At 40.1% G+C, this 15643-nt stretch overlaps 1 protein-coding gene across 1 annotated transcript; it reads right to left on the bottom strand.

The window, feature by feature from the left end:
- Window positions 1–4464: 4464 nt before the first annotated feature.
- ednraa (endothelin receptor type Aa) lies at window positions 4465–15208 on the bottom strand. Its single transcript, XM_070914788.1, has 8 exons — window positions 15062–15208; window positions 13496–14023; window positions 11589–11716; window positions 9647–9845; window positions 8341–8493; window positions 8060–8193; window positions 7606–7714; window positions 4465–6777 (listed from the first exon to the last, which is right to left on the bottom strand). The coding sequence occupies exons 2-8, from the start codon at window positions 13976–13978 to the stop codon at window positions 6640–6642; spliced, it is 1344 nt and encodes a 447-aa protein (XP_070770889.1). The 5' UTR covers window positions 13979–14023; window positions 15062–15208; the 3' UTR covers window positions 4465–6639.
- Window positions 15209–15643: the final 435 nt, after the last annotated feature.

The raw sequence follows: 15643 nt of genomic DNA, 5'->3' as shown, positions 1-15643 counted from the left end.
TGTTATAGTAGGAAAAGCACAGGTGTTACTTATAACATTAATGATGGCTTTGTTCTATTCAAATGTCCCAGTGAACAGTGACAGTGTGACAGTGAGCGAACATGCACAATACCAGGACCCTGAAACCAAAGCAGTTAAATGGAAATCAATCATTTTATTATTTACACCTGTGCTTTTCCCACTGTGACATGTCAAAAGGTCTTCAGTGAGAATGGCCTGTTAGAGCCAGCCAACAAGATTTGCATCATATCCAAAATCAAGAAGGACCACGTCAGTCCAATATATCAGTAAATTAATTTATCGTTGTAATTCAAATTTGTTGCATTCATTCATATTTGTTGTCATTGGAAAAAGAAACTTTTTAATAATGCACTGTATTCATTTTGCACACCCTATTTTGATCTTTTTGAACAACTGCCTGTTTTTAAATTTTAGTGAGTTCAATTTAGTAAACAGTTATGACAAGAAGCTTTAATTACATAAAATGGGGAACCTCTCAATGATGCAGTGAGCTGTCATATTTACTAGCTGTTGAAGCAAAATAACCATAACCATCATCCTTTGTTTACTCCCTTTTAGAAAAGCAGTTATCTGATGAATGCAGAGCTCCATTAGCAATTTGTCCTGTTTTATAAGGTTCATATTCTATTTTTTCTAAATCCTGCATTAACAAAGTAATTTAAAAAATACCCATCAGAACCTTCTTCTTACCTTTTGCTCTAGTGTGCACGTGTATGTGCACATGCTTGAGTATATTTGTGTCTGTGTCTTCCTGTAAAATGAGGGGAGGCAGAACTTTCCTTTCTGTTGCACCATGTCTCCACTGCCCCACAGTCACAGAAATCACTGGTTGTAGCAGGACAGATTGCTCATGAATTTTGAATTGATCCTTTTGGCTTTTATGAATTAGAAATAGTCTTTGCCACAAGTCATGCAAGCGAGTGCCATGGTGGATAGCTTGGAGGGATTGCCATGCAAAGTGGCATACAGGGTACAGCCATGTAAGGGCAGGGTAGATAAACATATGCTGTGTTTGATCAGACCCAAAACAGATTTTAGCATAAAGGATGTGGCGTCCATTGTGTCTCACTGAATCATAGCCATAACTGTGGGGTAAAGTAACTCGTACAATATGTGCCTTGCAGGAAACACACATCGACGGGATAAGCAGAATAGGTCTGAGGAGTAATAATAATCAATGCGCAACAAAGGAGGAGACATACTGTCTGATTCCTGAGATATAATGTATCAGCCAAAGTGCACCTCCTTTGTCAGAGGAATACACAAGTCTGCAATTGTTCAACAATTACTTATTTATCTTAATACGTCTGCCATAGGCCTTTGTGTCAGGAAATGTTCAGACTCGCTGAGAGTGTTCACTTCGGTTCATCTGTTCTTGAACAACAACACAAGTGACGTAGGATGGAGTTCAAGAAGCTCTTCAAGTCATGCAGCATGAACAGTAGTTATTTAAAAACAAGAGCTGGATTACTTTATCCTACTCAGAGTCTCTTAACCCTCCAGTTCAGGTTGTTCTTGTCGACTTTCAATGCATACACTTTTGTCTTTGTTTTTCAGCTTTTAAACTGTCCTATTCTTTTTCAGCACAAACTCAGCTATAAGTTTAAATACTCATTTTGTCAGTCTAACAAAGTATAAAGCCCACAGGCACTCAAAATACAAATAAATAAATAAATAAAACCCACACATGTTTACAGATGAATAGACAGACTCCAGTTAAAGGGTAAGTCTGGTAATAATGAATTGACGAGCATTGCCTTTGTATCCAAAGCCTGAAGCTTGAAAGCTTGAAACTATTTAAAACATATCAATGAGCCATAGGCACTGAATTTATTTTGAGTCAATACTAGTACACTGTCCTGCTGCTATAAATCCCCACCAGGGCATCAAATCTGGCCCTGAAAATAGTCCCCAACATATACATTATTTACTCCTGTTTTACTAACATCATCTGCTAAATGCAGATGTTTTAGGAAATTATTGAGACTTTTTTGGAAAACTGAAAATATATATTTGTGACCTGTCAGAGATGTGGTTTTGGTCTTTTCATGTTGACAGTAACAAAAACTTAGAATATGAGTCACAATGAGTCACATTGGGTAACACTCATGGCTGGATTAACCTGCCAGGTCAAGGGCCCCAGGGCAAAAAGGGCCCTTACTAGCCCCCATGTCCTCCTACTCTCTGTGCATTGTGTCTGTCTATGATGAAATACTCCCCGGGACTAGCAATGCTCTAGCAAAATTATTAATCTAGTAATCTGCTTGCTTGCGCTGTGTTTTTCCTGTGTGCAGTGGCTGGACCTGAAGGCCTGATGTGCCCCCATGCAGGGATGGGAAGGCCAGCAGTCAGTCCGCTTGAGCTCTCCTCTTCCCATGCATATCTTTGGCTTTTTAGCTTTTGCTGCCTTAACTTCTGTTAACAACACCCATGCCGGTTACTCTCGTTCATTCACTCTCTGCACTACTGATATCATTTGATATATATTGATATTTGTTTTTGTTCTGATTAATGTAGATTTACTTTATTATTCAGCATACTCAAGTTTTTTGCCACAATCTGAGAGGCAGGCTATGACAGTATAAGCAGAAAACAGAAATAATGAAAGTGTTAGAATTTGATTTTCACACATGGACCTTCTTTAAGACAGGGCCTCAAGAGCAGGTCCTTATCATGTCAGTTAATATTGCACTTTATGGATTGAAAATGTTCGCAAAACTGTGTTAACTTATTATGTGTACACTCAAATAATCTGTGGTTCACTGAACTCATATTCCCATTATCTTTGTGCTTGATATTGGATTTTATATGGAATTGAGATTTCACTTTCTCAGATATCATGAGTCAGAATCTTGATAACCTGAATTTACGATAAGAAACTTATCTATGTTGTAGCAGCAAATTATTTCATTTTAGATTAACCAAGTGACTTTTTTCAGTTAACTGAATAAGTAATTAGTTACCCATTGCCCAAAACTACTCAAACTTAAATTATTTTTATGTGGAAATCATATTCAGCTACCAAACAACTATTCTGACTTATACGTTTTGATTATGTTTATTATATACATAAAAAAGAAATATATATGTTCTATAATATGTTGTTTTTCTCATGTAGTTAAGGATAAATTCAAGCAGAAAGGACTACCACAAAGAGCTTGACATCCACTGTGCATTCGAAACACAACAAAGACTGAAAAACATATTAAAAGATTAAGTTAAAAAACATTTATTTAAAGTTTAGTTTAGTTTAAAAGAAAAGAAAAGCATGTTGTTTGCTTGTATCCCCCTTTCTCATTATGAGTTCCACCACAGTAATGGACATGATCCACTGTTATCATTTTTGGACCTTTGAGATCCTTTATTATTTGTTTTTGAGCTTTATTCAATTCACTGCTGGCAAGAATCGAGGTTCCCACCAAATTCCACAGAGCTAAAACCACTCTGTTTCACTCTCCCTCACTTTACCTCACACCCTCTGATTTCTCCCCGTCACTTCCCGAAAAGCAGGAGTATGTTCCAAAATGTTTCATCATAATAATATTTTTTTTATTCTCTGCTTCATTAAACTGTGAAATGTTATATCTTAGCAACCAAAGTTTTGAGCAATTCTGTATTTCTTCTGGGTTAATGGAAGCTGATTGTAACATGATTTCATATGAGGAATATGAACCAGTTTCATAAAGGCTATGACCTTGCTGAGACATATCACCAACCAGCTGAAACAAATAACAGACCAACGTCTGATAAAGCCACGGCTGCTACAATGTTCTGTTGGTCTTGGGTGTTTTTCAACTTTGTGTATGGGATTGCATGGCTCTGGTAATTGTCTCTTTTTGGGAGGTATAGAGCATGTAATCCTGGGTTAATGAGACTTTTGGTCATAGCAAAGTAGACTGAATTGTGAGAAGTTGCCACAGCCTCAGTGTTGATACAACTAGTGCTTTATTTAATGGATTTGGACAAAAAAGCCAGCTACATATAGATACAGGAGTTAAAATATGTTTGTGTTGCATTAAATCAAGTGCAACTTGCATTAATGCTATTCAGTTTTCAGCAAATTCTTATTATGTCTGACCATTATGACCTTGTTTATAAGCAATATATATATATATATATATGTAATCCTGCCATCAAAGCTAATATATGACTAAAACACGGAAAAGTAATGGTCAAACTTGGCTTTCCTCTGTCTTCTTTTGGCAACACAGATGAGAAGTGAGTTATATGTATCAAATTCCCACCGTCCAAGATGTTCACATCCTCTCCGCTGACATTAGCAACCCTAAGGGCTCAGTTGCCAAGCAGGTCACAGTGTGCTTCAAATCACTCCCAGACGCCTCTTTCTCACAGACGCAGATGAAAAACAGAAGGGGCCCCTTTGACTTCCTGGAGAAACCAATATTAGTATGATGGTGAAATAAACCTCCTTGTTCCTTACAATGGAGATGGAAATTAATTTATTAGTATAAGCAGCCGCATTAACATGAGGTGAACGACAACAAACATATGAATTCCATTTTTTTTTTTACAGATTATTATGAATCGCTTCGATGAGTAGTGGTAAAATAACACTGTACAGATATCGCCTTTTCCTCTGTACACAAGTGTGCAAAACACTCCAACTAAAGAAGTGCAAGTAATTATACACACAGCACTCACACACATGCTAACACACACTCAAACACACACAGGTTTACATGTATTCACATATAACATATTATAAGTCATAATAGTTGTTTGGTAGCTGAATATGCTTTCCACATAAAAAGAATAGTTTGAATAGTTTTGGGAAATGCCTTTATTCACTTTCTTGAGAGTTAGATGAGAAGATGGATACCTCTCTCATGTTTGTCCATTAAATATGAAGCTACTGCCAGTAGCCAGTTAGCCTAGCTTAGCATAAATACTAGAAATAGGGGGAAACAGCTAGCTTGGGTCTGTCCAAATGTAACAAAATCCACTTGCCAGCACCTCTAAAGCTCACTAATTAACACATCGCATCTTGTTTGGGTTTTTTGCCTGTTACAGCTACAGCAAGCAGCTGGTTAGCTTCTGAATCATTTCCAGAGCCTGACAGCTGTAGCTAACTGGCAAAAAACACAAATTGTCACTTTAACACTTTGGTTTTCGTACAGATCAAACATAGATTAAACTAGATATAACGTGTAAATTAGTGAGCTTAAAAGGTGCTGGCAGGTGGATTTTATCACCTTCAGACAGAGCCAGGCAAGTAGTTCCCCCTGTTTCCAGTCTTTATGCTGAGCTAAGCTAAGCTAACCATCTGTGCCTGTAGCTAAATATTTATTGTGCAGACATGAGAGTGGTATCAGTCTTATCATCTAACTCTTGGGAAGAGAAACGTACTTTCCAAAATGTCAAACTATTCCTTTAATATTTGGAGTGTTTACCACCACAAATTTGCCTCTGTCATTACACAGGTAATGTTGTCTGAGTAAAATATTTATTATTACTGCAATATAACACTTTATAAAAGTGGACACTATATATATTTATATATGTATATTCCATGGGTTATACAAGCGTAAAAGTCACAATTGTTGGTAAAATTCACAGTGTTTAGAAAAAAAGCCAATTCCTATCCATTTTTGGTCTATGGTGATATCAGACCTGTCATAATGCATTCCTTCATATTTATAATTTGCTTGACATGTGTTATGAAAATACAGAGTTGTACCTTGTCCACTCTAAAACCTACAACCCTGTACTTTGGCTTGTTCTAACATCGGACATGATTCTGTTGTGAAAGCTTTGATTTTTGGATTGCTAACCAGAGGTTTGGAGGTCTGTGGATCATAATTACATTAAGCAAAAACTTTTTCTTGATGTAGGGATGCATCTTTTTGTTGAGATAAATTTTCCCTCTTTTCCTGATGAATCAGTAAATGTTTTTGCCAAGTAGTAGGAGTCAAACATGAAGCAATGAGGGTCATTCTTCTAGTTATACCACAAAGTAGCTCAAAGTATGAGTGTGAGTAAAATACACTGTACAGCTACTCGCATGTTTAATGGAAAATTAATTGTTGCTCGAGTCAGTAACATGCTTTCCTGTTTTCCACCGTCAATGAGTAGTGAACTCCAGAGAACAGCACACACTCATTTCCCATCATTCCCTCTGACAGCGAGCAGTCTGCTTTTTCCTTCCTGTAGCTTGGTGCATCCTTCCCAGTAGTGTTGCCCTTTACAGGAATAGCACGCTTGGCTACTGATTAAGAGTAATTTATAGTCACTGTTCAGCTGCGTCCTGTTAAAGAGTCCTCCTCCTCCTCCTCACCCACTCTCCCCCTTCTTGACTCACGCTACAGCGTCACTGTCCGTAGGTGTGGGAATACAAGGAGTTTGTTTTTGGAAGTTTTGCCTGCTGAGAGGCGCAGGCAACTTCGGAGCATTGTGCACCAAATCCACTGTTTGTTCCTTTTAACTCCAGTTCCTAGTCCATTCCTGCTGGGTTCATATGTTGCTTTAGTGGTCCTACGGATGTGCATTTATTGTCTGAAAAAGTACTTTTTGATGTGTATATTTTAGGGTGAGCATTGGTTGCATTTTAAAAGCTGCTGAGTATATGGAAGAGCTTGAAGATATTCCTCAGGTGAGAGATCAGTCGCTGTCTTTCCTGATGCTGCGATCAGTGAGGAGGTTGTTGGGCTCAGGGCTTTTACACTGGATACTGGTACCATTCATGGGTCCGATGCTGCTCAGTTGGTTGTCAGAGTAACACCAGCAGCACAAACACGACTTGAAGAACGTGAAGAGAAAAAAAAGAGACAAAAATTAAAAGAAACATTTGGGAAATACACACCAGCAGATGGTTAGCTTAGCTTAGCGTAAAGACTGAAATCAAGGGGAAACAGCTAGCCTAGCTGTGTCCAAAGGTAAAAAATCCACCCACCAGCACCTCTAAAACTGACTAAATAACATATCTCGTTTGTTTAAACCGTACAAAAGCCAAAATGTAAAATTGACAAGTTGTGGATTTATCGCGGCTATTTTTTGGCCGAGAGCAGTGACTTCCAGGAGTCTCCACTTGATATAATGTGTTAATTAGTTCGGTTAAGAGGTGTTGTTAGGCATGTTTTTTTTTTAATATTTGGACAGAGCCAGGTTAGCTGTTTCCCCCCTGTTTTCAGTCTTTATACTAAGCTAAGTTAGCCGAATATAGTTTCATATTTAACTGTTTAACACAGCAATTTTTACCTACACGTTTTTCAATATGTGCTAGTCTCTCGTTTGTGCCCCCACCTCCCTCCCACAATTCCTTTAACATGCAAACTTGAGGCATGGTTTATCTCCAGCCCAGGTCCCTTTGACAGACATTAGCAGCGTGTGACCTTAGCCTTACAAAGTGAATACATAAATCACCGGGCTGCTTTTACATGTTGCTCATGGAATGTCTTCTCCATCACAGCCTCTCTGTCATGGACAAAGGCCTTAGATCACTGTTTGCTTTACTGGCGTGTGTGCATGTTTGTGTGTGTGTGTGTGTGTGTGTGAGAGAGAGAGAGTTACAGTGTGTTAGAGTGTGCTACATGCATTAATACCATCTGTTACAGGAAAGTACTATACCTTGAAGCAGTTTTTAAACTTCTTGCTGACAAAGTAGAGGATAATGGGGTTTATGCAGGAGTTGATTGTTGCAAGGTTGATACCGAGATAATCCAGCACCAAGAGGAAACTGAAAATAGAAAGTAGAAGAAAGGCTAATTATTATTGTTTTTATAGAGCACCACAGAGGCCATTTAAACCTCTTTGGATGCTATTTCAATAGCATTTCATGGTAAACACTTCTGGCAGAATCAGCTTTGTGTCTGTCAACTTTATGAATGTCTATTCAGTGGGTGTTACTGAGGTTACTGATATTTTCTCAACGTACAGAGAAACATGTAAGATCCTGAACTAATATTAAAAACATAAAAACCACAGAACAACAGTGCCATGTCCTATACATTTGCATACTCTGTTGTCTTTAGACCTTTAAGTAACTTTTGCATAGGAGGGTTTTTCTATACCAGTAACTCACTTGAGCAGCTCACAGCGCATATTATCATTCTGGGAGTAAACCATCCTCTTAAGGATCCTGCTGAGGTGCAGTGGGAACCAGCAGAGGGCAAAGATGAGGACAAGGCAGAAGACGGCTCTGGCCACCTCCCTCCTCTGCAGAGAGAAACAACATATTTCATTCCACCAATAGAGTTTGTGTAATGAAGGGTTACAGGTTAAAACTATGGAACAAACACTCGATGTGGATGCATTTGAGTTAAGGGCTTGTTATTGCATTATCATTTGGAAGTATTGTCCAACCTGTTTGAGGTGCTCACTGAGGGCTATCCGAAGGCTGCCCTTCCTGTGGTTGAGCATCTCGCAGGTCATCAGAGTGTAAAACACAGCAGTGCAGGCCAGTGGTACACAAAAGTAGAAACCGAACAGCCACCAGTCCTTTGCATCCTTATAGAACTACAGAGAAACATGCGCATTTAAAACAGTAGTTCATTTAAACTGAAATAAATGCATGAATTACTGTGTGACCCCGTAAAAAAAAGATCCTCCTCCGAGCTGTCCTGTCCACTTTCTCTTCCACACAGCTCCACCATCTTCCTAAACCACCACGAGGCCCCTGTACTCCAGTGCCATTGCAGTCCATGTGAGTGTTACACATGTGCTCTATATGTAGTGTAGTAAGTCTGAAAACAAACCACTTCTGGGCTGGCTCTTCTGGCTCTCTGTGGTTCTAACAAATATTGTAAGTATGCTCTTTGAAAATACCGCAATTTCAAAATCCCACAAACTTGACTGAACCTTATTAACAACTTCCGTGAAAAGCAAAAACAAACATTTTAAGTTTGCAGTTCCACTCCAAACTTTGGCCACATGTAAAATTTGTTGAGAAAAGAAGAAAATGTCATACTGCTGTTAAGAGGCTAATTTTGCGCAGACTTCTGCATTGTATTACTGATATCTGAGAGAGATTACTCCAGTTTTGTGCACATGTGGCTCAGCTTGAGGCCCCAGCTTTCAGGCCTCAGTAATTGCACTTGGCCTGCAATCCATTATGTGCTCCAAGGTTGTGAAAAAGGCCACAATCACTCAGAGAGAGCAAATTGACCCGGTTTATTTTCTTAAAGTGATACTCCACTCAAAATCTTTTTAGTATCAAACACTCACCTCCGGGCTTGACAGGTGAATTTGGGCACATTCTGAAGTATCAGTGGGTTGGTATTCTAATTGCCTTTTGTTTTTAATTATTCATTGCCCAAGCAGGAAATGTTGTAGGTGATTGATTCTACTGTTGTATTGATGCTCTAAAAATATCTGCCCCTATAACTATAATAGCACATGAGCATGCCAAACAAACAACACATGCTTTTAAGATGATGGAAATATTAAGCTGAACTTGCCCTTTCACTTTAAATAGTCCTCATGCAGGTGGGCTTCCTATCTCTTCAGTCCAGTGATGTTTTGTCTCTTTACTGTGAAATTCAACCACCCTTCCGTATGAGTACCTTGACACAATGTTCTATACAGCACATCTTGGCCTTAATACAAGCAAAACACTGGGACAGCAAAACACTTCTTATCCAAAAACGATAAGAAAAGGATGATAAGGTACCATCATGAAGTCATTCTTGGGGTAAAGCATGCAGGTGCGTATGGTTTCGTTCCTGTAGGTGAAGCTGACAATGTCGAAGCCAATAGCCTCCGGTACAGCCAGGAAGAGTGACAGCACCCAAATAGACACAATCTCAATGACTGTGAGCTGAGGGATGCCCACTCCCTGGACTCTGCTCCAGGATGCCACGGCCCTGTACCTGAGGAGGGCAGACAAAGAGTTAGAGTCCAGGCGTAACAGACGGATTTGACATATGAAGTGGATTAGATTAAAATAACATGATTAGGGGATAGCGAGCCATTGCAGCAGAGAGGATTATGACATAGCACTCCTGGGATACAAATACGAAAATTGAAATTAGAAAGTAGGCTATAAAATGTCACACAATTACCATGATATGGAAAAAAAGCCTATTCATTAATTGAAACAGGGCTTCAGCAGTTCAGTTGCTTTCAGTCATCATTAAATAGAAATCAGTAAAGTCATCATTTTCATTGTCTCCCCTGACTGACAAAGCTAACAATGCTTTCCTTATGCATGGCAGCACACCAAGCACAACAAACTGCTCCGTCAGCAAAGAATATCAAAATGTTACGAATTAATGAGGAGAGATGATCAATTGTTTATTTTAAATATCTAATATTTATATTTTTGTGAAGCCTCCAAACAGACTGGCCCATGTTGGCAGAGAGGTCTGTCTGTTGGCTTGTGTTTCCCATGCACTGAATACTTGTTTGCTTGTTTGTTTCATTAATGGAAACCACTTGTCGAAATGTTTTAGTAAAATCCTGCATCAAGATTTTATGGCAAAAACAATATATTTTTCATGACACATTTGAATTTCTCTGTTGAACAACATGGCGGCATTTATATTTTACTAAGTGGTAATGTATCCACCTTTTTCTCTTCCTCCAACATTGAAAAGATACAAAAGCGTCTCCAGTACTTTCATAACACACACACACACACACACACACACACACACACACACAGATATGCTACACATTTCCTGGAAACAAATGGAGAGCATCTGCTCCTGAACACAACTGTAGAGCACTGCAGTCTGTCTTTTTCTCATAATAGAGGTCATTAAATATGTCTGCCGAGTTGAACCTTGGAGCCTCTTCGGTGCAGGCATGCAAGCCTCTTATCTCTAAAGTTGTGTCTAGTGCATAAAGGGAGATGACACTGAGCTTCAGCACTTCATGATCATCATTTATTCATTGGGGAATTTCTACTAAGGTACTATTAAAGAAGAACTTACACAATATACTTGCTATCAAGATAGAGTTGTATTATTAATATCATATGTAGAGTTTACAGTGCATATATCATACACTTAATGTTGCACGTAAGAAAATCCATTAAAGAAGTAAAGAGAATCTTATGAAAGAGCTCATCACAAAAGTTTCCAACACTGAGACAACAAATAGAAGAGCAGAGCGATAAATAATGTCCCAGTGAGAATGCATAGGGTTAGGGTTAGTATCGACCTTTCCTGAAAGTGATCGTCATCTCAGCCAACCAAATCTTCATGTCGTTAAACTGGAATCTAATCCAAATATGAGTATGTTTTTGAAACCATATCAAATTTGTTCAATATTTCTTTCCAGTAACTTGAGCGTTGTGCTTCTTTCAGGCTTCAGGCTTCAGGATGTACACAAACATTGTGCTGGCTTTACAAGACCATGTAAGTGTTTGTGGGAAGCTGCTGCTCTTCATATGTTTCTATGGCATTATAACACAAAAACACAAATAAAACCTTCTTTATGAGAATGAGAAACAGTTCCAGGTTTTGGAGAACGAATGAATTTCCAAAAACCTACTTAAACATTTTTTTGGCAGGAGTTTTACTTTAACTTTTTCCTGGCCTACCAAAAACTGACGTGTCAAAGCTCTTGATGTGACTCAATAAAGCAGTGTGGTGCGTGAAAGCACTCACCTGTCCACGCTGAGGGCACACAGGTTGAGAACGGTGATGCCCACAGAGGCTTTCTGCAGGAAGGGCACCAGTTTACACAGACACAGGCCAACAATACTGTCGTCAAAAGGCCAGCGTGACGCCAGGAGCTGGTGGGAAAAGGACACACAATAACTGTCACATAAACACTTATATAAAAGGAATTAAATCATCAATCAAATACTGTGCAACATTCATCACATGCACACTGATAAAATCATTAAATCATGGTTGGCTTTGTTAATGTATCAGCACAAAGTAAATGATTTTAATTAAGTAATCCGTCTTTAGGGAGCTGACTATTAATCTCACTTGTGTTACTGCATTCAAGCTGACCGTCGTTAAAATCTATTTAAGGCAATTTTACTGCAGGCCGAGGCACATCAAAGACCTCTCAACGTCATCTTAACGTCAGAGTGAGTTTAGTCTGACATGGACCATATGGAGCGCACCAGCTGATAAAATTTTGCACATCTTTGGCAAAACTTTCACATCTCCTGCAAAGATAAACCCTCTCAAAACTTACAACCAAACAATAACTCACTATGTTGTCACAAGTATCTCAGAGCCACTTCCACAACCTCTTATGATATTAATTCCTTTGGGAAAATAAGTCAAGAGTTGAGACCTTTGTTTCCATCAAAGTGGTCTTGGCACTTTTCCTCCAGCACGATATAACCTGTGTTAAACAGGTTTCTCAAAGCTGAAGCCAAAGGAAGAACTTCATGGTGCTTCCTGGCCCTCTATTGTTTACTTGTGCCGTTTAAGTTTCCCAGGAGCACAGACGAGCAGCTGAGAGGAAAGGAGCCCACGTCACCGTTTTTAGTGTATAAGGAGCTGATTATTTTTGGAAACAGCCCAGAGGAAGTGAACAAGGCTCTTCAACATGGTGTCAACATTGTAGATGTGGCTCTTTCTTTGTTTGAGCACAAACTGTCCCCCTAGCGACACTTTTGTTTCCTCTTCGCACATGTGCTGCTCAGACTACAAAGTCTCTGTGCCCTCAAAGTCCCAAGTTAATTCTAACCAGGTGGCTTTCTCATTTTTCTCTTGTAAGATGGCGTCCCATAATGCGCTGGGGAGAGCGGGTTGACTGATCACTCTTCTTGATTATTAGACAATTCATGACACTGTTTATTGGTATAATTCAACCCGAGACAGGAGCCCTAAACATATTCTATCATCATTAAACGCTTCATATTGTAAAGGCCCAAAATTCAAAACGCAAAAACCAGCTCTTGCTCTCAGACTGATTAACAACTACTAAATGTAAGTTTTAAATGTTTTCTGCTACTGTTAAAGGTTGTTTACATCCGTAATGGTCATAAATGCAGGAATAAAATATGGTGACTTTAATTATGACCAGCTGAGAAACATAGTGCTAACACACTACAGTACTGGTCAGGCTTTTATTTGGATAAAACATTATAGATGGGGCTTTAATGAAGCACTGAGCTCAAAACTCCACAAGTGATTTATCACTTGAGCTGCACTGAGTACTTTTTTTCAAAAAAATAAAACCTCTAGATAAGGGTCGGTGACTAATGTCCCAGGTCAATACAAGGCCACTGGCATGTGTGACTGCAGTCTGATTCCAGTGTTTATTCAAGCCGGCTATATCCCTGCTCCTCTCATCACTAATCTGCCCACACGAAGAAGATAGCAACGTCCGACTGATTACACTTTCCCGTCTATTTGCACACTCCCTTACACCCCTTCCCTCTTCCCCCCCTTTTCCCGTCTGTAATATTCCACTTTATCTCTGCGTATCGCCTCCATTGTTGCTGCATTTCATCATATCAACACAGCAACCTGTCACTCAGCAGCTTGGCTCTGAAAATAAGGTTAAGACTTTAATAAACCATGCACCAACAGAGTGAATACTGTACCTTGTATACATTGATGGGTATATCAATGATTATGTACATAATGTCCCCCAGTGCCAGACTGGCAATGAGGGCGTTTGGCCCGTTCCTCATGCACTTGTGCTGGTATATAATCCTCAGCAGGGTGGCGTTGCCGACCAAGCCGATCACAAACACGTTAATGGAAATTATAGTGTTGATGTACTTAAAATAGTCCTTGATAGAGGTAGTTACAAGGCACATTGGCGGTGGTACTGGCGTCTTTACAACAGTTTTATTTCCAGATCCCACAGCTTGTGCATCAGCTCCTGGGGCCCCCAGGTGGAGGCCAGGCCCCGTACTGGGACTGATGGTGCTGTAGAAACCCGGCGAGGTGGAGTGGACGAGAGAGCCCGGGAGAGAGCCCTCCTCTGCTTCAGCTCTGTTTATCTGGCACATTCCTCTGGCTGCCATACAGGCCATTAGCACCAACATATGCACAGCTGGGGTGCCCATCATGGAACACATTGGGCGCTTTGATTTCACTGATTGAAAGACTGTCCCAATATATCACTGGTGAGAAAGGGAAACAAATAACAAGAGGAAAATCTGGTTATTTTGCAGACAACACACAAATCCAGCAACTTCACCTGTTGTTTCGCATTTAAAATCTAACTCAAAATCTAACCAAAGAGGAATATTATGTGTCAGTTATACGAACGTTAAACTCCATTACTGTCCTTTCAAAAGCTGTGAGGAAGTTAAACAACTTCTTCAAGACTTCAAAAAGGTTTTTGCCAAGGGGGCACAGATGGGAGATGCCAGGACTAGTTAGAGTCAGGCAGTTAAAGACGAGGCATCAGCAGAGCGCATTGGGCATCTTGTTTGCTCTCAGTCGTCCCTGGAAGAAGGAGCTGTCGGTTATGCCTTTGTGTCAATAATGCTGCAGCTACACAGTGAGGCTTTATGTCTCCTCATGCTGTTTTCACAATGAGCCCCTTTGCGTGGGTCTGCAGCTGAATGATTTCCTCAGTTTTGCATTCTCCCTCTGTTTCTAATTTAGAAAGGTTTAAACATGTGGTTACAAAACAAAGAGCTTTATTTAACGTGAAAGAAGTGCTGCAGGGCGGAACAGTTTTCAATGCGAGCATAAAGGTTCAAATAAAAATCAGATGGAGATCCAAATCCGCAAAACAAAATACATAGTTATACCTTGGATTCCCCGTTCTTTACTTAGTTCACTGTTATGAATGTATACATATAGAGAGAGATATGTTCACTTGTACTTCCTCTTCACAGGAAAAACCACAAACTTTCTGGACAAAATCAGAGTAATTCATTCTAGTGAACCCCTGGTAAAGAGTAGATAAAGTTTCAAAGTGTCAGGTGGATAGTGAAGCCCTTTTCATCATGTCACAGCACAGGCAACTCTTATAGCCCAGAGTTCTTCCTGTTCAAAGTCCCAGCTGTCACCAAGTACACAAAGAACTATTTAGCAGCCAGCCCTTCAAGTAGCATCACAGTTTAGCATCAGCATGACACTGCTGGGATCTGTGACAGCACGCAAACTGATCTATCCATAAATAATAAATACGTTTGGTTTTCACCTACCTCTTCTAAAATGTCTGCCTGGCCCCCTTGGAAACCGTCAGGCAAACTTTCGGCTGAAGCCCCCAGACATCTGTATCACATCACATGAGTAATTAACGCACTATCAAAGCCGCACCGTATCCCACTTGGTTTGAGCAATGCACCCGTCTGCTCTGAGGTGCCTTCGCATTATGGCTCACAGTTTCCTGTGGAGAGTTTGCAGTATGTCTGAGTGTGTGTGTGTGTGTGCGTGTGAAGTTGGGTAATCCCAATGTGTGTGTGTGTGTGTGTGTGTGTGTCAGAGCACCAGTGAGACACTTTGACTGGGTGGGATAGTAAATCTCCACCTCCCTTTGGTAACAGACTGGGCCCCCTTTGGAAACACCACCCCCCCCTCTCTCTCCTCTCACTCAGAGGCACCGCCTGCTGACAGTCATCTCCAAGGCACAGCAGCACACACACACACACACACACACACACACACACACACACAGACACACACTCGGGCATCTGGGAGCCCAACGCCCCTCCAATCTGCCCCTTTCCTTAAATCCCTCCTACCTTCTCTTTCAATCCCTCTCTGACTCACATTATGTCTTGTAT

The sequence above is a fragment of the Enoplosus armatus genome, chromosome 2, assembly GCF_043641665.1.
Source record: "Enoplosus armatus isolate fEnoArm2 chromosome 2, fEnoArm2.hap1, whole genome shotgun sequence".
NCBI lineage: Eukaryota > Metazoa > Chordata > Actinopteri > Centrarchiformes > Enoplosidae > Enoplosus > Enoplosus armatus.
This window is presented reverse-complemented; position numbering and strand designations above follow the sequence as displayed.

Excerpts from the sequence above, each read along its gene's own strand:
- ednraa (XM_070914788.1), bottom strand. The coding sequence starts at position 13,978 with ATGTGTTCCATGATGGGCACCCCAGCTGTGCATATGTTGGTGCTAATG. Across the intron at positions 9,846-11,588 it reads TGTGCCCTCAGCGTGGACAG|GTACAGGGCCGTGGCATCCT; the intron begins GTGAGTGCTTTC and ends TGCCCTCCTCAG. Across the intron at positions 6,778-7,605 it reads AGTTTAAAAACTGCTTCAAG|TCGTGTTTGTGCTGCTGGTG; the intron begins GTATAGTACTTT and ends ACGTTCTTCAAG.